Consider the following 23,376-nt stretch of genomic DNA (forward strand, 5'->3'; position numbering starts at 1 on the left):
TATAAATGAATTATATGATCGCATGTCATAACTCATAACCGTTCTAAAGAAAATAAATCTTTCAAGTTCCAATATCCCCGCTTTCTCTTTCTCCCATAACATTAATTACAAATTCTCATGCATGCCCCCAATTAGCCCATTCTACCCACTGCAAGCAATTTTGGTTCATACGATCATCTGACATGCGCAATCATGCAAGCAATGATTTTTATCCATGCATGTAACAAATTTATTAGTGGTTTCACTGTTACAGCAACAGCACAATCTCAAGTTAAAGCTAGCTAGCTAGTGTGCCCATATATTATCATGTAGTTGTAGTAGTATAATACGGTAATACCAAATTACTACACACACTTCACACTTGGTAACTAAATCACAAAAAAATTAAAGCCCTTTTCAACTGCTAGCACTTAACTTGTTTTCTATTCCAACAAGTTGATGGAAAGTATTAATCAACAATAACATGCATGATTAGCAAACACACATAGTAGTAGTATTAGTATATAGTTGTTGATGTGTTGTTGTTATCATATATCATAGAGCACATACAAAATCATCACCGCTCATTTCTAAATCATCAAGGTCAGCATCAAGCTCACTATCGTCGAAATCCAAGCTGCCGCCTAAGAGCAGACCATCTCCACCCAATAGCATAGAACCTTGTACTACTCCGGCTTTCCTTGCTTCTTCAATTATGCCTAATATTTCTTCTTCACCTTGACTTGATACCTCTTTTATTTCTTTTGTATGTAGGGTCTCTTCTAGCCCACCTTCCTTGTATTTGTCTGGCAAACTCTTTAGAAACCATGGGTGTTTCTTTATCTCTTCAATGCTTATCCTCTGCAACGTTACATCATTTAATAATGTTATATGATCATTTTACAATCAATATTCATATAGTAGCGTATTGGGAAAATCAATTGTAAACCATTAGTATAAGTTACAACTTTTTTCAAACATCTTAATATAAAGTAGTATATTTGACCATTAATTTCATTGAATGTGTTACTTATATAATATAGTATGGGGTAATGATATATGTAGCCCTTAGGGATACATATAAGCATTAAATACATTTCTTTAAATGGAAACAGTTCAAGAATTCAAGACACATTTTCACATCAATTGAGGTAATAAATGCTTGATTCAATATTTTATTTCCATTTTAAGCACCTTATACATGTATATCATTTTCCGTTAGTTATATGCCAATTATACACGGAAATTAAATAACTATTAATGATGTTGAAATAGCAAAGAGAATATTATGTTGTGAAATATGGCAACTGCACGTTTAGTAGCAAATTGTGGTAATAGTAATAAATTTATATGAAATTTTTCATAAGAAAAAGTTGTAAATACCTTTTCGGGGTTGGCTACGAATATTCGAGAGAGGAGGTGATTACAGTCCTTGGAGACACGGACATAATCCGGAATTGAATACTGTACGCTAAGTATCCTCTGCCATAAGCCATCGGAAATTATTCAGTCATCTAAGAATCATATTCTAGATATACCAAAGTTCCTAAAATATTATAACAATGTTTAAGCACACGTATATACATACATGCATACATACATACCGAGATAGTGGTTTTGAAATTTCTGGGATCCTCTGGATCTTCAAAGGGATAAGCTCCAACCAACATTACATAAAGGGTGACTCCACAAGACCAAACATCTGCAATCTGTAATTCTTAAGTGAATTACATAAACTTTAAACTATTAATGACTACAATTAAGACAAGAGAAACGCGTATACTCACTCAGTCGTTTCTTTTTAATCTACACATTTTCCTTTTTAGTCCGTTTCTTTTTAATCTACACACTGTTGTTTCTATTTTTGAAAACATATCACATATGTTTTAATTTCTCCTCCTTTTCCACCCATGTCATTCACTTTTTAATATTTTAACCCAATCTTTTGTTTCTCTTTCCACCATTTGTACTTCCTCCTTGGTTCTCCCAAAAGGAAGTGAGTAAATTAAAATGAAACGGAAAGAGTATATCATTGCCTTATTTCATTTATTACCTTTCCATCATATTCTTTTCTTGAAAGAACCTCTGGTGCAATGTAAGCCGGTGTTCCGACAGTCGATTTCGGTTGAGAATGTAGCACGGCTGATTTAGAGTAGCCAAAGTCACATATTTTGAGACGCGGGTCTGGAGTACCATCTAAGAGTGTGTTTTCCAGCTTAAGATCCCTATGACAAATTTGCTGCATTATAATCAAATTAAAAACACACATAATTAGACGGGATTCTGTTTATATAATGCTTTATATAAGTACAACATAAGTCCATAGTTAGTTATACCATGGAATGGCAGTAACTGACTCCTGAAATTAGTTGTTGGAAATAATACCTTGCCTGTAAACAATAAAGAAAACTCCCAAAGCTCAGATTAACATTCCTGTTCATAAATCACCCTTGTTAAAAACAAATTAATCATGTAATTCAACCTTCTGCTCCGAATAAATACTATATAGTACTCCCTCTGTTTTTTTTTATCGTTCTCACTTAGAATTTTGACACTATTCATCATATTTAGAGATAATCTTCTCAATTTTTTTCAATATATAAGAAAAAATATAGTCATGTGGGGTCTTGTTTGATTTGTCTCAATTAGTACATTAAAGATATTTAAGTTCAAAGATGTGCATTAGGAGATGTACATTAGAAAGTGAGAAAGATAAAAAAAAAAAAAAAACAGAGAGTACTAATTTAAAGTTATAGTATCTTGACAAGTAAATCCAAAAAGTTGTAACTAGTGAAATAAGTAACATAGATTCATGATAAAATTCAAAGATATATATCGTTATGTTTCTTTATGTAGAAGTATTTTTCAAATTAAAGATTATCATATATTAACCTCATCTTCACTAAATCTTCCAGCAGTACAAATTCTTTCAAAAAGCTCTCCTCCAGCAGCATATTCCATTACTATAGCCAAATGAGTAGGAGTGAGAAAGACCTGCACAAATGATTATGAACTTATCATGATAATTCCCTAATTAATGATTTACATAATTACCAAACTCCAAGCACTTATTCTCTAATTTTTATTATACATATGATATATATATATATAGCTACTTTAATTTAACTTCTTTTGCAATATATGGACACTAATATAGTTATTGCAAAAAGATCAAAATCGATTTAGTCAGAACATTAATCTCATTCTATGCAAGTATAAACTTGGCTTCCAACGGATACCAATTATCAAATACGCGTACATGATACCTAAGACATGGATCAGATATGGTCTATATATGTTACTTTTCTTTTCATAGTTATCCGTGGACGAGAAGAATTAATTTTTGGCCTCCATTTCTTTTTTTGGTTGGTTGCCCACTTGATTCACCGGAGCAAAGCTCCAAACTACATTTGAGTCCGACTCGGGTCGCACACCTCTTTGATTGATGAGTCTCCCAACCAGAGTTTCTGTATATAGTGAGGCTTGAACTCGAGACCTACCTTAAACGACATCAAGCTGCTTTGCTTACTTGAGCCAACTCTGGTTGGTTGGCTTCCATTTCACGTGAACGAGCTACATATGATGGAGAAAGTACTTATATATATAGAGGAGTATACGCATGTGAAGAACATGACCAAAATGATTGATACATGTATATTTATATCGAATGCGGCTTATAAGATGATTATTATTCATTCACATCATCCAAAAATATAGAAAAGAAATTCCTTTATATATATATGTATGATATGATGTTTCTTACCTCTTTGAATCTAATAATATTAGGATGTTTCAACGATCTATGATTCATGATCTCCCTTTGGACATGCTCATCAATCTAAGAAAAAGAAACTTTATCTTAGTCATAAAATTCAATATTTGTAGAAAATAGTGAAAAATCAAAGGAACAAAAAAAAAAAAGAGAAAAGACAAATGAATTAAAGCCACCTTTTGTCCTCTTTCAATATATTTGATAGCAAAGAGTTCTCCAGTCCATTTGTCTTTGACAAGCTTGGCAACCCCAAAATTTCCAGACCCAATATTCTTCATATTCTCATACCTCTCCATTTTCAATAAAATCTGCTACCTTACTTTCTCTCTCCTTTGACCACTAGGACTATCGAATGAAAGGAAGAAGAGATATATATAATAGTTCAACTTCAATCCTTATAAGTTTTTTTTTTTTGTTTTTTTTGATATTATGATCAAAAACGAGTTTTGTAAGGTTTAATTGTTGAGCTGTTTCTAGCTTATTCTTGTGATGACATTATAGTAGATTTTCAACAGGGGTATTTTTGGTATATAAAAAGTAATGGGAAAAAAGGAGAGAGAATGTTAATAGAATATGACACGTGGCGAGAGGATAGCGGATGGAAGGATGAGGTGACGTGGACAGTATGTGTTGCCGCCCACCCTACGCGCGCTAATGAAAGAGTGGTGTGTACGCGCTGTTGCGCTGTTACAAAAAATAAAAGTTATAAAGAGAAAGAGAAATAATCAAAGGAATGATTGGAGGGTGAGTGTAGTTGAGTAATGAGAAGATGGCAAGTTGCGTATTGTGTGAAGGATGCTGAAATTGCTGATTGTGACTTAGCTTCTCGTCTTTGTGTTTAGGTCGTGGATTGCATATACACTTATGCCTTATGAAACTTCCTGCTTTTTGGTTTTGAGCTCTATTTGATTAAATAGAAATTGTGTTTTTTTTATTAGTAGAAAATGTAAATGAATATTAATTTTTTTTTTTTTTTTTGGTTTGATAAGTTAAGAGAAGGAAAATTATGATGTTGGGAATTAGATAAATGGAGGGGAAAATGATTATCCTTCAATTTTTATGATTATAAAAAGATGCGGAACTTTTTTTTTTCCTTTTATCTCTCGTCCAACCCAAATGACGGAAAATGGGGAAATTGTTTTCAAACATTTTGCTTCAAGAATAACAGAGCCTTATAGTCTTATATACTACTAGTTTCATTTTCTAGGTAGGTTATTCTATATAAAAATGAAGTAAATTAGATGATACAATAATCATAGAAGATTTTCTATGTTAGTGATAGAAAATATTTCAAAAAGAGCCAAGTGTCCAATTTCTAGGTTTATTATGAATTCTGATTAAGTCCATTATATAGTTCGGACAATGGACATGTATGAAGTAGAGAAATTAAGTTTGAGAGTTGAGACCTTATTTTGTCATTCTATGAAAGGTGTAGGACTGCGATCCTAGCACGTGGTTCAACGAGTATTGATTTTTAAAAGATATATTTATTTTCTGTAAATGATTAGTTAAGAGTTAGTTAGAATACTTCTCTATAAATTGACAAAGCTGTTAAGTCTATTACTAACTTTCTGATTTGTAATAAACACATCTCTCTCTTCTTTCTTCTCTCAATACATTTCTATATTTCTGAGCTTATTTGCTCCTTCATGGTATCAGAGCAATAATCTCACGTTTGAGATTGAGGTTTTTTTTAGCTTAATTGAAATCGATATTCATTAAATCGATTACAATTGCTGATATCTGAGAATTGAAATTGTCGTTGCAATTTCTTGATTTCTGTGAATTTCTTGAAAATATTCATCAATGGCGGAATCTGATGGTGCGAGAATTAATAGTACTGGTGTACCAAATAATTCCAATGGAGGTAGTTTTGATCCACATAACATTCATAATGGAGGTAATCTTGATCCATTTTTCATTGCAAGTTCGGATAATCCGACATCTTCTTTAGTTTCTGCTACATTTTCTGGTACAAACTTTATGCGATGGAGTAGAAATGTTAAACGTGCGCTTATAGCTAAGAATAAAGAATGTTTTATCACTGGATCATTACCTATGCCTGCTGAAAATCATAAAGATTACTCTAGATGGACTAGAGCTGATTACATGGTGATGAGTTGGATCTTGAGTTCTATGAATCCTAATATAGCTGATGATTTCTCTTATGTGTCTAATTCTGCTGAATTGTGGGAAGAATTATGTGAACGTTTTGGTCAATCTAATGGACCTCTAGTGTATCAATTGAAGAAAGAGATAGAAGGATTAAGACAAGAGAATTTGACTATCATAGCTTATTATGGAAAACTCAAGAAATTGTGGGATGAACTTAAGGCATTAAGATCATTTCCAGTCCGTAACTGTGGAGCTTTGGCAAAATGTAGTTGTCAATTTCTGAAAAAGATATCTGATCTTGAAGCTGAAGATAAATTGATGCAGTTTCTATTAGGCTTAAATAGTGGTTTTGATGGAATAATAACAAATATGTTATCCATGGAACCACTGCCTACTATCAATAGAGCATTCTCAATCACTCAGCAGATTGAAAAACAGAAGGAAATATCAGGTGCTATGGAGATTACAGAAAGTAGTGCTATGGCTGCTCAACGTTTTTCTCAAGGGGTTATAACTGGTGGACAGAAGTTTCAAGTTAGACGTGATTGGAAGAAAGAAAAACAGGATAAAAAATGTGATCATTGCAAGGGTAAGGGACACACTAGGGACCAATGTTTTCAAATCATTGGATACCCTGAGTGGTACAATGCCATTAAATCTGCAAAAGGGAGTTCAAGTGGTTTTGGTAATGGAAGCAATAAGAAATTTGCTGCAAATGTGCATGTTTCACAAGAAGAGGGTCTGGAATCACCATTGGATGAAGATTGCAACATGGCTGGTATTTCAGGAGGACAAATAGATCAAGGCATGATGAATAGTATCTGTCAAGAAGTCATGAAGATTATGAAGGGTAAACAACAGCAATCTGCAAATAACAACAATTCTTTTGCAAGTTTTGCAGGTAATGTTGTTATATCTTCTTGTTCTAATTTGTTAAAAGAAGAAATATGTTCTTGGATTGTTGATTCTGGAGCTTGTGATCATATGGTGTTTGATGAGAGGCAATTGATCAATAAAAAAAGGTTAAATACAGAGATTAAGGTTGGCTTACCTGATGGAACATGTAGATATGTTAAATTTTCTGGTAGTGTTGTTTTGGATAAAAGATTGATGATACATGATGTGCTGCTGGTAGAAGGGTTCAAATATAACTTACTTTCTGTCAGTAAGTTAGCTGAGAAGGCTGGAATATTGGTTCAATTCACAAAAGATGCATGTTACTTTCAGGACCAATGTAGTTTACAAATTCTTGGAAGTGGTCAAAAGCAAGGAGGATTGTATTACTACTTCAGCTCAAATGGTGTTCAATCTGGTATGAATTCTGCTTGTCATAATGTGGTAGCTTCATGTTCTTTACCAAATAAAACAGCAGTGGGAAGAATAAATAAAAAAAGTGGTGTAGATAACTTGGAATTGATGCATAAAAGACTTGGTCATGTATCTCTTTCAAAAATGCAACATATTGATGTTTGTAAGTGTCAAGGATTGACTGAATATAATTGTGGTGTTTGTTTACATTATTCTAAACAAACTAAGTTGCCATTTCCTGTCAGTAACAGTAGAGCTGAATGTTGCTTTGATTTGATACATATTGACCTATGGGGTCCTTATAGAATACATACTTTGAATGGTGCAAGATACTTCTTAACTCTAGTTGATGATTACAGTCGTGTTACTTGGACATATTTGTTACATAACAAGTTGCAAGTAGCTAAAACCATATGTGATTTCTTAAGTATGGTTGATACTCATTTTGGGAAAAGAATCAAGCAAATTAGATCAGATAATGGGACAGAGATTATAAAAGAAGAATGCTTGAATTTATTCTTGTCAAAAGGAATTTTGATGCAAAGAAGTGCTCCTTATGCTCATCAACAAAATGGTAGAGTTGAAAGGAAGCATAGACATTTATTGGAGATGTCTAGAGCACTTAGATTTCAAGCTAATTTGTCCAAGAAGTTCTGGGGGGAATGTTTATTGACTGCTACACATCTGATTAACAAGCTTCCTACAAAAGTGCTGTCTTGGAAGTCTCCATATGAGGTAATGTTCAATCAAAAGCCTGATTATACTAATCTGAGATGTTTTGGTTGTCTGTGTTATGCATATAATGTGCATATTAAAAGAGATAAATTTAATTCCAGAACTAGAAAGTGCATTTTTATAGGTTATCCATATGGACAAAAAGCCTATAAACTCTATGATTTGATGTCCCACACTGTTTTCATATCAAGAGATGTTGTGTTCTTTGAACAAATCTTTCCATATCACACTGAAGAATCTATAAAACAAACCTATAATCCTAATCTTGTTTCTTTTCATGATTCTTTTAATTCAGATGATTGTGTTAATGTTACAACCAATCCCAATGCACAATTTTCTTCTCCAAATACTTCTACTTCTCATAACATGTCCTCTTCTTATGATACTTCTTTGCTAAACTCTTCTACTTCTTCTTCTAATCCTAACCATGTTCCTCTTAATACTTCTTCTTTACCTTTGTCTCCTCCTTCTCTTTCTACTAATAATATCCCAAACACAAGACACAGTTCTAGAACCATTAAACCATCAGTTAAACTAACTGATTTTGTTCACACATACATACCTCATACCACTAATCCTACAACTTCTTCTAGTTCTGAATCTCAAATTTTTGCTGTTAATTCTTGCCACATTGCTGAACCTAAGTATTATCATCAGGCTAAGAATGATCCTCATTGGATAGAAGCCATGAATAAAGACTTAAGGCTCTTGAAGAAAATGAAACTTGGGATTAACTGATTTACCAAGTGGAAAGAAAGTATAGGTTCTAATGGGTTTATAAAATTAAACTTAAACCTGATGGAACCATAGAAAGATATAAGGCTAGGTTAGTAGCCATTGGATATCAACAGGTAGAGGGTCAAGACTTCACTCAAACCTTTTCACCTGTTGCAAAACCAGCAACTGTCAGAATTGTGATTGCATTAGCTACTGTTCATAATTGGTCTCTATGTCAACTGGATGTAAATAATGCTTTCTTGCATGGTTTTCTGGATGAGGAGGTATATATGTTGCCACCAGCAGGTTATACTAAGGCTCAAAAAGGAGAAGTGTGTAGACTTAAGAAGTCTTTGTATGGCCTAAAACAAGCTTCTAGGCAATGGAACAAAGAATTAACTAGATTCCTTTTGTCTATTGGGTTTCAACAATTTATGCAAGATTACTCTTTGTTTACAAGGACAAAGAATGGTGAATTTTTGGTGATATTAGTCTATGTAGATGACATGATGGTCACAGGGACTTCTCTGTTGCAAATTGATGAAGTAAAACATGCTCTTGATTTAGCTTTTACTATCAAAGATCTTGGAGAGTTAAATTATTTTCTTGGAGTTGAAATCACAAGATCTAGTCAAGGTACTTTTATGTCTCAGAAAAAGTACATTAAAGACATTCTCACTGACACTGGAATGGAAGAATGTTTACCTGTGAATGCTCCTCTCTCTACTGGGTTGAAGTTGAGCACTGAAACTGGAGATATATTAGAAGAACTTGATGTTTATAGAAGATTAGTTGGGAGACTTCTATATCTTGGCATCACAAGACCAGATTTATCCTATGCTGTGCAACATCTAAGCCAGTTTATGCACACTCCTCGAGTTCCACATTTGAAGGCAGCCTTACATGTTGTAAAGTACCTTAAAGGGACTTTAGATTTTGGATTACACTATACTGCAGACAGTAGTCTCAACGTCCATGCTTATAGTGATTCTGACTGGAGTTCATGCACATTCAGCAGCAGATCATTAAGTGCATATGCTGTCTTTATTGGTTCTAATCTTGTTTCATGGAAAACTAAAAAGCAATCTTCAGTGAGCAAATCATCTACAGAGGCTGAGTATAGGAGTATGTCCAATGCTGCAAGTGAATTAGTTTGGGTTCATGGTTTACTCACAGATTTGCAATTTTCAGTTTCTTTGCCTATTACTTTGTATTGTGATAATACATCAGCAGAACATTTGGCCCACAATCCAATGTTCCATGAGAAGACCAAACACTTAAAGCGAGATATGCATTATGTATGTGAGCAAGTGGCTGAAGGCTTTCTCACTACTGCACATGTTTCAACCAAGCAACAGCTAGCTGATGTCCTTACAAAAGCTCTTGCATCTCCACAACATTCTGCTATTTGTTCCAAGCTTGGACTAGTCTCTAAGTCCAGCTTGAAGGGGGTGTAAAAGATATATTTATTTTCTGTAAATGATTAGTTAGTTAAGAGTTAGTTAGAATACTTCTCTATAAATAGACAAAGCTGTTAAGTCTATTATACTAACTTTCTGATTTGTAATAAACACATCTCTCTCTTCTTTCTTCTCTAAATACATTTCTATATTTCTGAGCTTATTTGCTCCTTCAATTTTCGCTAGGATAGTCTTATGGCTTATGCAAAACTAATATACGGGTCGTTGTTTGGATGAATTTGTTTGTTTAGTTTCCTTTTTATATTAAATTTTCTAATTTAGTACTATTTCATATCTAATGGTTAATTGAATCATTGTCCATGAGCCTTTCCATAATTGCATAATTTAATTAAGATAATTTTTTTTGTCCATGTATATATCTTTCCAACGGTATGGTTATTTGGGTGACAGCTGTACAATAGTTTGAAGGTGGCAGTTCTCCAATGGCATAATGACTTTTAGGCTAATGGTATTGTTAAGGGGTGGTATGATCGTTAGAAAAGAGTAGGATGGTAGGAGAGAGCGATTTTTCAAATGTTCCTTGAAAAATATACTTTTGGAACAAATATAAACTACATAAAGCATATATACTTTTTCCGAAGACTTCTTATGATTTGCAAGTTGAAAACCCATAAAGTTTTAGCTGATCTATGATGAAAAGTTTGCCATTAATTTGCCAAGAAGTGGTTCCTTTTTTAAACTTGTATTATTTTGATCTTTTCGATCTCTCTATCAAAGATAAACTTACGAAGTTGTTCCAACTTATTGATCGACACTACTCCTAGTTAGCTCTTTTACCTTAAACTTGGCTCAATATTTTACTACGTAAGCTCCATGAATCTTAAATTATTGCGAAAAATATAAATATGATCCAAATTAACTATAAATAACCCAAAATTCCATATGATTTAATTATCATAGTTAGTTCTTACGTAAAATCGAACCCAAATCTATACAATATCGTCCCATAGATCCAAATTGTTGGCTCTAATGTGGATATGCTCCAGACTCACCCTACCTCATCTGTTTTATTCGTTTCCCAAAAATGCTAGCTTGTCTGCTTGTCTCAATGTTGTTATTTGCTATCAAACCCTACATTCACCAACTCACGTAATTACAGTTGAAATTGGAGAGTCGGTTAGCTTGTTGCCTCTGAATTATTGCACCAAAAGATGAAATTATACATTGATGATGAGAAAAAAGCTACCAAAACCAAATTCTCTACGTCACAATGAACAATTTGGCAAGTGGGTGTACGGATTGCATTATGATGGCCGATGGAATTTTGGCAAGTGGCTGGGCGTACGGTAACAAAATATAGCGACTTGTTCTTGGGGGCGAAGTATTGCTTAAATTCTCACAACTAATTAGAAGTAATCATTTGCTAACATTTTTGAAAGCACTGTTTTTACGTTGGAAGCGCAACACCTGTCTCTGATCATCAGCAAGTCTGTTTTCATACTAGGAAAGTTTTGTGAATGTCTTTAATGAAATTGATATATACTATTGGAGTACATGCTACTCTTAACTCTTCATGCATTGGGCTCCCTCTATTCAAGTCATTTAGACTTTTAAAGAGTTCAATACGAAGATTGTCATCTTCCCAAAGTATTTGGAAACTAAATTTCTAACAAAAAGTTCGTTACACCATCCACGTGGTATAGATCATTATTGATTGGCCAACTAAATAAATATTGACTTGTTAAGTTAGGGTATGTTCTCTTCGACATAAAACAATTGAATTGAATTGAAATTAATTAAATTATAACTAACAGAAATAATAATCGGAGCTAAATTAAACTGAACTGATTGCAATTGAATTGAATTGAACCAAACTGAAAATAAGCTGGAGAGAACAGACCCTTACTCGCTGTCACGGTCCGTTCTCCCCAACTTATTTCCAGTTTAATTCATTTTAGAGTTTGTTCTCCCCAACTTATTTTCAGTTCAATTCATTTTGGTACCTGTTCTCCCCACCTTATTTTGAGTTCAGTTCAGTTCAGTTGCAATCAATTTAGTTCAATTCAGTTCAGTTTAGCTCCAATTATTATTTCTATTAGTTATAGTTTAATTCATTTCAGTACATTCATTTTAGTTCAGTTTAGTTGTTTTATGCCGAAGAGAACATGCCTTAAATATTAGAATTGTTTGCTAGACCCCTTCAGGAGGAAGTGATGATCACTCTCCTATACACACTACAGTGATTGGAATAATATTTCGAACTTTTTTGTCATTTTTTTTTTAAAAAAATGAATAAATAATTTTGGAAAAATTCATATCAATATTTTCAAGTACTAACACTCTTCCAAAATTAATACCAACTAAGGATAATTTTGGTATTGATGTAAATTTTTGCTAATATTTTTAGATGTCAAATTTGTAATTTGGGAAGTGAGTGATAATTTCAATAGAGAAAACTATATAAATAAAAGAAAGTGAAAGCCGTGATTTGATTATGGCAAATATAAAGGCAAAAATTACTTGTAAATTAGATCACGAGGCACTCTAAGGCAGACCATGCATTGGTTAATTTCGCATTATTATTAAAAATTAGGATATTTTGTGACAACCATAAGACTTTCAAGAACAACTTGTTCTAGTCTTCTCCGCTCCCTTCTTCTTCTCCAATTATATTTTCTATAGCTTTTCAATTTCCCGGCTTCCTTGGTCAAAAATAGTCTTTTTTTTTTTTTTGAAATTTAGATTACTTTTGACATTTTTGTTTAAATTTTAGTATTATTATCTTCATTGCTTTCTTTTGTTTAGTTTTCTTCATCCGTGAGAGTTTTTGTCCCCATTCTTCGTGATTGCTTCTCATCTTTTGTATGAATTTTCTTATTTTCATGGTATCAATGATTTGAAAGATGGTCTGGATCCATGAAGGTTTAGGTTTTAAAAGCAATTCATTACTAGAAACAATTATATCACATAATCACATTTTAACGGTCTCTACTTGGACAAATGCAAAGACATCGAAGTCACTACTGACGTCAAGCTTGAAGTAGTGGAGTTGGAATTGTACTCGTATATGCTTAAAATTAACTGGTTTCCATTATAAAAATTGTTGCAATTTCTTAAACCAATATTTTTCCGATTTTTAATCATTATTATTATATGTATCGTTTGACTTATTGTTAATATATATATTTTCTTCTCAAAAAAAAGGGTCATGGAATGGAAATGCTTCCTTGATGTTAGAATTCTTCTTGAGAAAGCTTCCAATATGTGCAGGACTCTTTTACTTTTGTAAAACCCCATACATTTTATTTTATTTATCTATTTATTCAAATTGTCTACTGCAAAAGTGGTGAATTAACCTATTAGCTTATAACACTTGTCATTTGTGTATTAAACCCTTTGAACAATTTACCTTCATTACTTCCATCCATAATGGAATTAAAAATGTATTCCAATCATAAAACGACAATGTAGTATTTTCATATACTTCCTCCGTTTTTTAATAGGTAAAACATATTCCTTTTTGAAAAAATCATAATAAGTGACACATAGCTCAAAATTAAAAACAAAACTTGAATTTTGTTAAAGAACTACCCTTATTAATTTCACCACCCCACTAACCTAACATGCATTAATTATTTTTATTCCATCCTAAGTTAATTTAATCAACCACCCACTCATTCGACCCAACCCCCTATCTCTCCTCCTTTCCTCTAACCACCGTGCCCGCAACACTACGCTCGTACTACCACCGACGCACGTACTACCGCGACACTTTCTTCTCTTCCTTCCTCCACCATTATCACCTCATAATTCCCTTATGTTCCTTCTCTATCCTCAAAAACCCAGAAATCTCATTTTCTCCCCTTCCTTCCTCTATCACTACGGTCGCACAAGATGTGAAATCCTTCTTTTCCTTCTCACTTCCTCCACTTTCATAGCTTGAATCTTGAAAATGGTTGGGTTGAGACAGCGATCGCACCAGATCTCGAAAATAGCATGTTTGGCAGTGGTACAACGGTTGGTTGAGGTGAGAGTACAAGATGGTGCAACCTCAAACCATTTTTCGAAAATTGCACCAGATCTCGACCGTGGAAAATAGTTTTCGTAGTAGTGAACAAAAATGGTGGCAATGGTAGCCTCTGGGTTGTGTTTATGGGAGCAATTTTAGATCAAGTTGAAAGTGGTATTTGTGGTAGCAATTTTTGGATCAAGTTGGAAGTGGAGATGATGTATTCAACAGCAAGTCGACAGTGGAAAATTATGGTGTTTAGGTTGAGGTGAGGAGGCAAATTAGTTTAGCGTAGTGATTAAGTAATTTAGTTTACTTGCCTTTATCTCTCAAATCCCAACTTTAATTCTCTCTAGATTTTTGACCTTTCTCTCTGTGTCACTTAATTAAAAAACAAAGTATACTCCTATCTATTTCATACGTGCCAAAAACATTTGAAGCAAAGCCTAAACAGATAATAACCTGCTAAACATTTTAAGCACAGCTTAAACAGATAATAACCTGCATAACTTGTTCGCCGAGCAAGAGCATAAACACTCTCCCAAGGCCTACTTCTGACTATGTAGTACATGAAGTACCACAACCGTTACGTACTATACAATTAGCTACTGGATCTCAATATGGAAGCAAAATGTAAGGTGAAATCAACACTGGAATGGCTTCTGAAGAATATGAACTAGTCCACTACTATATACCAAGTTATACAAGTTCCATGAATCTGCTACTTCCATCATCCCTTTGTCACGAGACGAGATGCGAGCAGCACATAACTATTTTTTCTGACTGAAATGCTAACACTAAGACAGAATACTCAAGACTACTCAAATATAACATTTAAAACTACTATTACCTTCAAAGTTCATAGCCAGGGAATTTCGAATTTTCTGGATGAAGAAGATCAAAGAAGAGACAAGCAACTCCCGCAAGTCCTAGGAAAAGGGAATATGCATGATCTGTCCCACCAGGATACTCTTCTGCATTTGCCACCTCGCTTCCCTTATGATACAAGAAGCTTGCAAACGCCTTTGCTCTCTCTACATAGACAACCTCTCCTGTCAATTTATAGAGGGAAAGGAAAGCATAAGCGTTTCCAGCTACCCCATCAGCAAGTCCTGCCTTCTTCACCAGACCGCTCTTCCACACTACTTCCCCTGCTTCTATGGCTCCGTCACGAAACTCTCTTTCATCGGGGAAAACCTGCAAAGCAACAATAAAGGAAAACATATCTACCATTCAAGCATTCCCAAGCACAGTCCATGATGATGAAAAACATGTCTAAGCAATAATAACTCGTTTGGTAGCCAGTGATAAATAGTGGTAATGTTAAACTCATATATACTCCGTGTGTATTATGTCAAGGCCAATGGTAATGTAAATTTCATCTGCAATCATATGTGGTTGTCTTCATAATATTCCACTAGCACAGAATACCACCTCTACAATTGAATCGAGTGGTATAAAATTGTGAAGAAAAATAGTAGTATTTGTCAAGCAGATCATCAGAGTTTACCTACAAACAACTTGCAAGTAAATCCTATTGCTAGCGTGGCTTATATAGAATAACTCTTGTAATAAATGACAGAAACAAATGTTTGGATGCAAGTTTTCATGAAACTTCTCATGTGAATGACTCAACCAATACAATTTCCATAATCAAACGTCTATTCCTTCATTCTCATCACCTTTTCTTACCATTTAGTAGCCAAGAAAAAATGAAAATAATATAGATAAATGAATAGTTGCTAAAGTTCATTACCTAAGACATTCACATAAGATATCCTTAGTAACTATATGTACTACATTGTAAAATTAAGCCATCGAGGACAAGTGAGAAAATGCGTCATGAAAAGCCTTATCGAGTTGCTATGCTTATTAATCTTTGCTAAAGAATTTTTTTTGGAATTGTTCATTGTTGAGAAATAGGAAATATAATGCATAAGCAAAAGTCTTTATTTCTAACGGGACCATATGCTAAAGCACACATCGGAGCTACTGTAACTCAACTTCAACCATTTCACCAATAACTCCAACAGCAAAAGGATAAAAATGCTAAAGCTACAAACCTGCGAGGCCTTGCACAAGGTAATAGCCACACCGGTTGCACCATGAGACCATTGGATTAAGTTGTCCCTAGGGTTGCCGTCACTTGATGGGTAGTTTCCACTCTCAGGGAACCTTTTACTCATCAAGTACCTCAAAGTCTTCTTGACGTCCTCAGAATCATCTCCTGAGAGAGGAAAGTGAAGCAAAACATGCAAAATCCCAGCAAGACCATGAGCAGAACCCAAGTATCTCGTCCCATGCCACCTATACATCAAAGGACAAGACGGATTATCAGAGGCTCCTGCTCGACCCCCTGCTAAGATAGCTTCAACAACAGGCGTGAGCAGATCATTCGACAATGCCTCTTCTCCAAGGTGCCTCTTGATGAATAAAGCTGCCCATAAGAACCCTGCTCTCCCATATAGAAGATCATATGACATTCCAAACCCCCCATCTTCAGGTCCTACTGGAAGGGCTTCTTCTTGTGCCACCTGAAAGTCATGATATGGCGTAAGTTCTTCATATACTTCCTAGCTAGCAAGTAGAAACACATTGAACAGTCATAATTAGAACAAAATGTGAATCACACTCCATAATATTAGACATATGTTTGGAGAAAAAACCTTCATAAACATATCCAGAAAGCGGCTACAGCTTTGATGGTCCTCCATATGGTTCATGATGACAGCGCCAAGTGCATAGACTCCTCCTCTACCGCTTAAAAAAGTCACATATCTGCACAAATCACTATAAAGCTATCGATACACATCTCTACTAAGGCTATGTTTAGTTCACCTTATTTTTGCTTATTTCAGATCTAATCAGATCAGATCAGAAAAAATAAGTTCAGATCATGCTTATATTTAAAAATCATTATATCTTTCATTACATATTAGTAAAAATTATAATAATTGAATATTAATAAAGTACTCATTGAGACGAATCAAACAAGATTTCACATGACTATATTTTTTCTTATATATTGAGAAAAATCTAAAAGATAAGATCTTGTAATCAGATCAGTTCAGATCAGATCAGATCAGAAAAAATAAGTTCAGATCAGATCAGATAAGTTCAGATCAGAAAATTTCAGATGAACTAAACATAGCCTAAGTTGAGTAAAGTTTTCAAAACATTACTCTGGTGCCTCCCCAGGCTCCATGCATGTAATACATTTGTCATCTGTAAGTGAACGATTTGAACCTGTAACTTTTAAGATAGGTTGTTGGTGTAATCTCTACCATCAATGTAAAATTACAAAATGTCCCTTTGAAATATAACGCACTAGCCTTTATATGCACGCTATGCGTGTGAAAATATAATCTTTTTTAATTACTTTTAGTAATAATTTTCATCAAAAGTTGTTTGCAAAAATTGAAAAGAGGAACTTATTATGTGTTTTTTGTTTGCAGATGATGAAAAAGAGAATATAATGATGAGGAAGAAGATGGTAATACGATGCACAGACACTCTCTTTGGGTCAACGTGTCGCGTTTCCGACACTTCAGGACACTTTCCGATACTTTGAATTTTCTTTTGAAGATAAATAGTGAATTGAAACGAGATCAACATAGTTTTTTGTTACTAAAAGAAATGTTTTCCCTTTCAAGCTTACTTTTTCCTTTCAATATCTCTAAATCTCTCAAAATATAGCCTAATCTACTATCAAAACTATAAAATATCGTGTTCTCTAACATTTCCCCCACGTTTTTTCACTTAATTTGCGTTTCCCCGTGTCTCCGTGTCCTTGTCGGTGTCCCGTGTCCGTGCAACTTGTGATATGGCTTAACTTGTTTTTGGGATTAGTTTGTCTTGTAAGAGACCTTCTACTTTTAAATTAAAATTAGGCAATGGTAAGCCCAATATTAGAAAGAGAATTAGCCCAATAATGACTAAGTTAATTTCTTTCAGTGACTAATTTAATTCATTTAGGGACTAGGTCTACTTTTATATTAAAATTAGACCATCTCTTTTAATAATTTTTGTTTTGGGATAAGAGATAAATTTGGGATTTTTTTAAAATATGGTTGGCACGTGGTAGTTATCTATTTTTTTTATTTTGTTTTTTTCCTTTTCTTAATTTTTGGTGTCCGGCATGTATTGCCTTATATTATAATGCATTAATTAACATATTTACCCACATTCACAAAATGGTGCGCTCTCTATGAAATGTTTTACTTCTCTCAAGTCTTAACCACAACTTTATTCCACTTCCTCCGTTTTTTTAGATGACCCGTTTTGACTTTTGACACTATTCACATGTGTACTTTTGACTATCTTTTGCGAATTCATGTATTTTTGCTTATTGATAATTGGAAATATAAAGGTTTAAAATAGTACATTGACATGTGTGCCTAAGGGAAACAAGTCAGCTAAAAGAAACAGAGGTAGTATTTCATAGTTCTTAGAAAATAGACATACATGAGAAAAACAAATCTAAAGAAAAATTTACTTCTTATATTTAACCAAACAAATCCAAAGCTAATTAGTCATCTTCCATGCTATTTCTTACTTTATTCCCCCTTTGTATCTATCTTAAAAATAGACATATTTTATAATATCTATATCAGTCTTAAGTTAAGTTTAAGGCTATGTGTAGTTTACTTGAAATTTTCTGATCTGATCTAATCTGATCTGAACTTATTTTTTCTGATCTGATCTGAACTGGTCTGATCTGATCTGATTTACAAGATCTTATCTTTTAGATTTTTCTCAATATAAAGAAAAATATGTCATGTGGGGTCTTGTTTGATTCGTCTCACTGAGTATTTTATTAATATTTAATTATTATAATTTTTACTAATATGTAACGAAAGATATTTAATAGTAATAATGATTTTTAAATGTAAGCATGATCTGAACTGATCTGATCTGAACTTATTTTTTCTGATATGATCTTAACTTATTTTTTTCTGATATGATCTGATCTGATTTGATCAGATTAGATCTGAAATAAGCAAAAATAAGATGAACCGAACATAGCCAGTTAATTAGCCATGTTTGGATCCCCCAAAAAATAAAGAAGAAAAGGAAGGTAACCTTGAAGTATGTGCGAGAGCAGCACACGTGCGAACGATATCGGCGCACATTAGCAAATCCTGATGACAACGGGTGAGCTGGTAAGAGTTGAAGCAAGTGAAGGCTGTCCCCATCAAACCCGTGTATACCGTGGGATCAATTGCCTGCATCTCCTTGTCTTTCTCTTTCCACGTCACCTCCACAACCTAATTACCGACCAGTAAACCCAATTACATAAAAATTTAAAACCCTTTGCATTCTACTTGCCCATTTTCAAAACCAGTAACAACGTAACATAAACACAAATTCTGGAGTTGTGGAACCCGTCTTCAGGATGCTCATATGGCGAGTTTGGTAGTCGTAGTAAATGATGGTAATGAAAATAAATTTTATAATAATAGTTTTGGAATTATTTAGTTTAATTATACAAAATGTGATATCATTAAAATAGTCATTGACATTCTGACAAAAATTTAGAAGATCCGATATAAATCTAAATAATTCCAAATTTTCAAGTAATAATATCAATACGGAGCCAATGCAGTAAATACCTGAAAGTTTTAAAAGGGGATTAAAAGAGAGGAAGACGAAATTACATGTATGTCCTAACTTCACTCTCTTATGAGTTACTCCCTCCGTCTTTTTTTATTTGCTACATTTTGCCATTTAGGGGTATTTCAATTTATTTGCTACATTTGCAAATATTTCCATATATAGTACATAGGTCCCACACTTTATTTACAAATTTGTCATAGGTCCCACAATTTACCTATTTGCTTTTTTGTTAATTCCATTTATGTCAATGGTCCCCACTCCCTCCTTGATCTTTGTGAAAAAGTGCTTGTAGCAAATAAAAAAAGACGGAGGGAGTATGACACAGCTAAAATTTCGCTAAATAAAACGCCACTCACAATTTAACATACCTTCTCCATCTCACTCCCTCTTTTATTTTCTAAAAAAAAGTAATTTTCATTTTAAAAAATTAATAAGAAGAATTTTTCCGAACTACCTCACACAGGACCTCATCCAAACTCCCATTATAACCCAAACACCCCATATCTCCCTCTCCTTAAATTCCAAATAAATACTTGGGCGTAAAAATTGAACCCTAAACTTTATTAGGAAAATTAAAATAAGAAAACTCACCACTTGAATCAATCTCAATCTGCCATTATTACTTTGTAGCTAGAGTCTCCAACATACTCTCTCTAAGATAATTTTTTAGATTTTTTTGTAATAAGATATTTGAGGTAAAATAAGTGCATTAAGAAACGTGCAATGTCAGGTAAGAAAGATAAAAAAATTACATACGTGGTACATCTTTAAGAGTAATACTAGCTAGTAGGTACAATGTGTTTTTTCCGTTTGGACTTGGGAAAAGTCTGTAAAAACTAATTTCCTTTGTTATAATAAGAGTAGAATAATTAACCTGGTTTTTGAGGGTAATAGCAGCTTGTAAAAAGGTCTGGTGATCAGGAACAAGCTGAGACAACTTGGTAGACGTCTGAGTCTGATCAACAGCTACGAAGGAATTGAGCCGTTGATTTATCTCTTCATGTTGGCTTCGATCGCCATCATCAGATGTACGCTCCACTATTGAGGATGATGACATGATGTATTGTATATAATTAAGTATAGTTTTTGCTGAATCTTCTCTCTCTTTCTCTTTCTCTTTCTCTTTCTTTTTCGGTTTCACTCTACTCTTGGGTCTAAAAAGTAAGTTATAGCTTATTCCTTAAGCTGTAGGAAGTACAATAACTTTCATTCTTTCGTTTGGCGTTTGATAAATGCAAATCACTAATCAGTTTGTGTGCGGACTGCGGAGTGGATATATAAAAGCGAGGAGCATGCCGCATGGGGAATATATTACAACACGTGCCGTTTTATGGACGCATTTGATGTCTAGGGCAAAACTTGGCCGTTGGATTGCACCGAGTTTTCGATACTCACTTTATCTCAGATACACTATGGGCTATGGCCATGTTATCTCACCCTATGGGCCTATCCCGCAAAATTCCGGCTAGAATTTTTTTTGAAATAGAAACTTGATTTTCTTCGGTATAAGAGTCAAAATTTGAATATTAGACATACGAAGTATAATTGTTTTTAGTTACAAAATTTGATTGGTTTAGTTTTCGTCACTTAAGTCTCTCACCAATCTTTTTTTTTTTTTTTTTTACTTTTCAAAGTTAAATTCTATGAACAAAATAGAAATTTTATTGAATTTATTTATGATTTTTAATATTATAATTTTTTAGTTGATTTTTGAATTAAGTACAGTACTTCATAAATTGTAAAGAAAGTGGACACTTTGATTTCAAGTCAATTTTTTCATAGGTTGTAGTTTATAAGTGAATTTTTAAGTTTTTGTAAAGTTTTCTCATTTTAATGATTTGCATAACGTAAATTATGCAATTTTTTAAATTGACTTGTAAGTGATTGTTATAATTATATTTTTGTATTTTTGTTTGAAGCCCCCTTTAATTTGTAAGTGAATTTGTAATTTAGAATGGGAAGGGGGTAACATAATAGTATCTTCATTCGGAGACACCATAACTCCCCCCTTCCCTTATGTAATAGAGATTTGTTGTACTTTAATTCTTGAACGATATTTTACATAAACCTTTTTACCTTGATGATTAATTGCTATTATATAATAGAAAAAGATAGGTCCAAATATATGTAAAAGTTTCATTATATATAGGGAACACTATAAAAAAGTAAATATTTTTTTTTCCTTATCTAACTTCTAAATTTCAATTTCACTACAAATACACCACTACTTTTAAGTGATTTGTGAGTGAGTGTTGTAAATTAATTTTTGGTAGTTTTTTTTTTGAGTGCCGATTATGATTTTGACATTCCTTTTGTAATTTAGAAAAAAAGGGGGCAAAATAGGCATTTTAAAAGAGGACATCATTGCTCATCCCTTCCCTTATATAATAGAGATACATCAAGATTTGGAGAGTCAGTTTTTGTTTGAAAGACACTAAGGAGTTATTTGGTTCAAAGTATTAAATGGAAAAGAATGGAAACAAATAGAAGAAATAAATGGAAATAAAAATGATTACTTTTATTAGATGTTTCGTTCAAACCATAGAATGAAAATGCAATTGTAACCATTACCACCAAATAATGCTTTTTTTTGAGAGAAGTGGGGGGGGGGGGGGACCAAAAAAAATCGATAATTGATTAAGTTTTTTTGAAACCTACAAATCATAAACCAAACGTACTCTAAGACCTTATTCTTTGAAATACTATTTCAATTAAGTTAATTTAATTAATCTCATTTTAGTTTGCTCACTAGTAGTAGTCTACTACTCTACTACTAGGGTTGACGAATACAATTTGGATATTTAGTAGAAGTGTAGAACTATAAGATTATGGCGGGGTATTGTACTACTCGTACATGATTTTAACGACAAGGGATGTAATTTTTCATTTGAATTTTGATTTACAAACTTATTAGATTTTATGAAGCTCACTCATTTCACAATTTATTGGAATTTATCAATATATACAACTAGTATATTAAAATTATTTTAATATCTGATTTAAGTTGAAGAGAATGTATCCTAAGTTAGTGGGGAAAAAAATTAGCAGCAAGAGTATTTGACTTTATTTAGGCCTTTGCTTATGAAAGAGAAATTTATAACAATCTTGTAATAAACTATCTTTTTAAAAAAAGGTCATACGAAAGTAATTTGAACGTGAAAGTGCTAAGCTATTTTAGGCCGAATTTCGATCGTTGACTACTATTTTCAAACATTGAAATTTAATTAATTTAAAGATAACGTATCTTAAATTATTGGAATATAATTTAGCAGATATTTTTAATTTTATTTGCGTCTTTATTTGAAACTTTTTTTAAAGGTATAGTGATCCTTTTTTTAATTAGAAAGTATTCTAATCATATGTTACGATTAGGTGTAGGCACTTGTTGCACTTGAAAGTGAAATTTCAAGAGTTGAGCATAAATATGAGCCCTAAGTTTTGGTAATTTTCACCAATTGGGGACTTTAAGTTTTGTTTTCACCCTTAGATCGAGTTCTGTAGTTAAGTTTTCAATGGCTTAACTTTGATTTAAGTCACCCGAGTAAAAAAATGCAAAAATATAGTACCATTAAATCTAAAACTTAGTACCTTTTACAAAAACCTTAGTCCCTAAACCAATAATGCAACTGTAACAACCAAAAACTCAAAAAATTATGGCAATAAAATCTGAACTAAAAAAAGAAAGCTAATAAATGGTCCAGCAA

The 23,376-nt window shown here is 33.2% G+C and overlaps 2 protein-coding genes across 3 annotated transcripts; both read right to left on the reverse strand.

Moving 5' to 3' along the window:
• Nucleotides 1–266: 266 nt before the first annotated feature.
• Nucleotides 267–4,212, reverse strand: LOC104896021 (serine/threonine-protein kinase SAPK1). The gene is made up of 8 exons (XM_010682694.4): nt 3,928–4,212; nt 3,743–3,817; nt 2,872–2,973; nt 2,316–2,369; nt 2,033–2,218; nt 1,584–1,688; nt 1,363–1,461; nt 267–840 (listed from the first exon to the last, which is right to left on the reverse strand). Exons 1-8 carry the CDS (start codon nt 4,045–4,047, stop codon nt 535–537), a joined length of 1,047 nt encoding a protein of 348 aa, XP_010680996.2. The 5' UTR covers nt 4,048–4,212; the 3' UTR covers nt 267–534.
• A 10,297-nt stretch (nt 4,213–14,509) lies between these two features.
• On the reverse strand, nt 14,510–20,920 carry LOC104896022 (lanC-like protein GCL1). Of its 2 annotated transcripts, none has more exons than XM_019250239.3 (5): nt 20,547–20,920; nt 19,139–19,323; nt 16,723–16,846; nt 16,120–16,590; nt 14,510–15,253 (listed from the first exon to the last, which is right to left on the reverse strand). In XM_019250239.3, the coding sequence occupies exons 1-5, from the start codon at nt 20,727–20,729 to the stop codon at nt 14,909–14,911; spliced, it is 1,308 nt and encodes a 435-aa protein (XP_019105784.2). In that variant the 5' UTR covers nt 20,730–20,920; the 3' UTR covers nt 14,510–14,908. The 2 variants fall into 2 exon arrangements, with proteins under 2 accessions (XP_019105784.2, XP_010680997.2); XM_010682695.4 differs by having other exon boundaries at nt 16,723–16,834; nt 20,547–20,918.
• Between the last annotated feature and the right edge of the window lie 2,456 nt (nt 20,921–23,376).

The sequence above is a fragment of the Beta vulgaris genome, chromosome 6 (assembly GCF_026745355.1).
Source record: "Beta vulgaris subsp. vulgaris cultivar EL10 chromosome 6, EL10.2, whole genome shotgun sequence".
Classification (NCBI taxonomy): Eukaryota; Viridiplantae; Streptophyta; class Magnoliopsida; order Caryophyllales; family Amaranthaceae; genus Beta; species Beta vulgaris.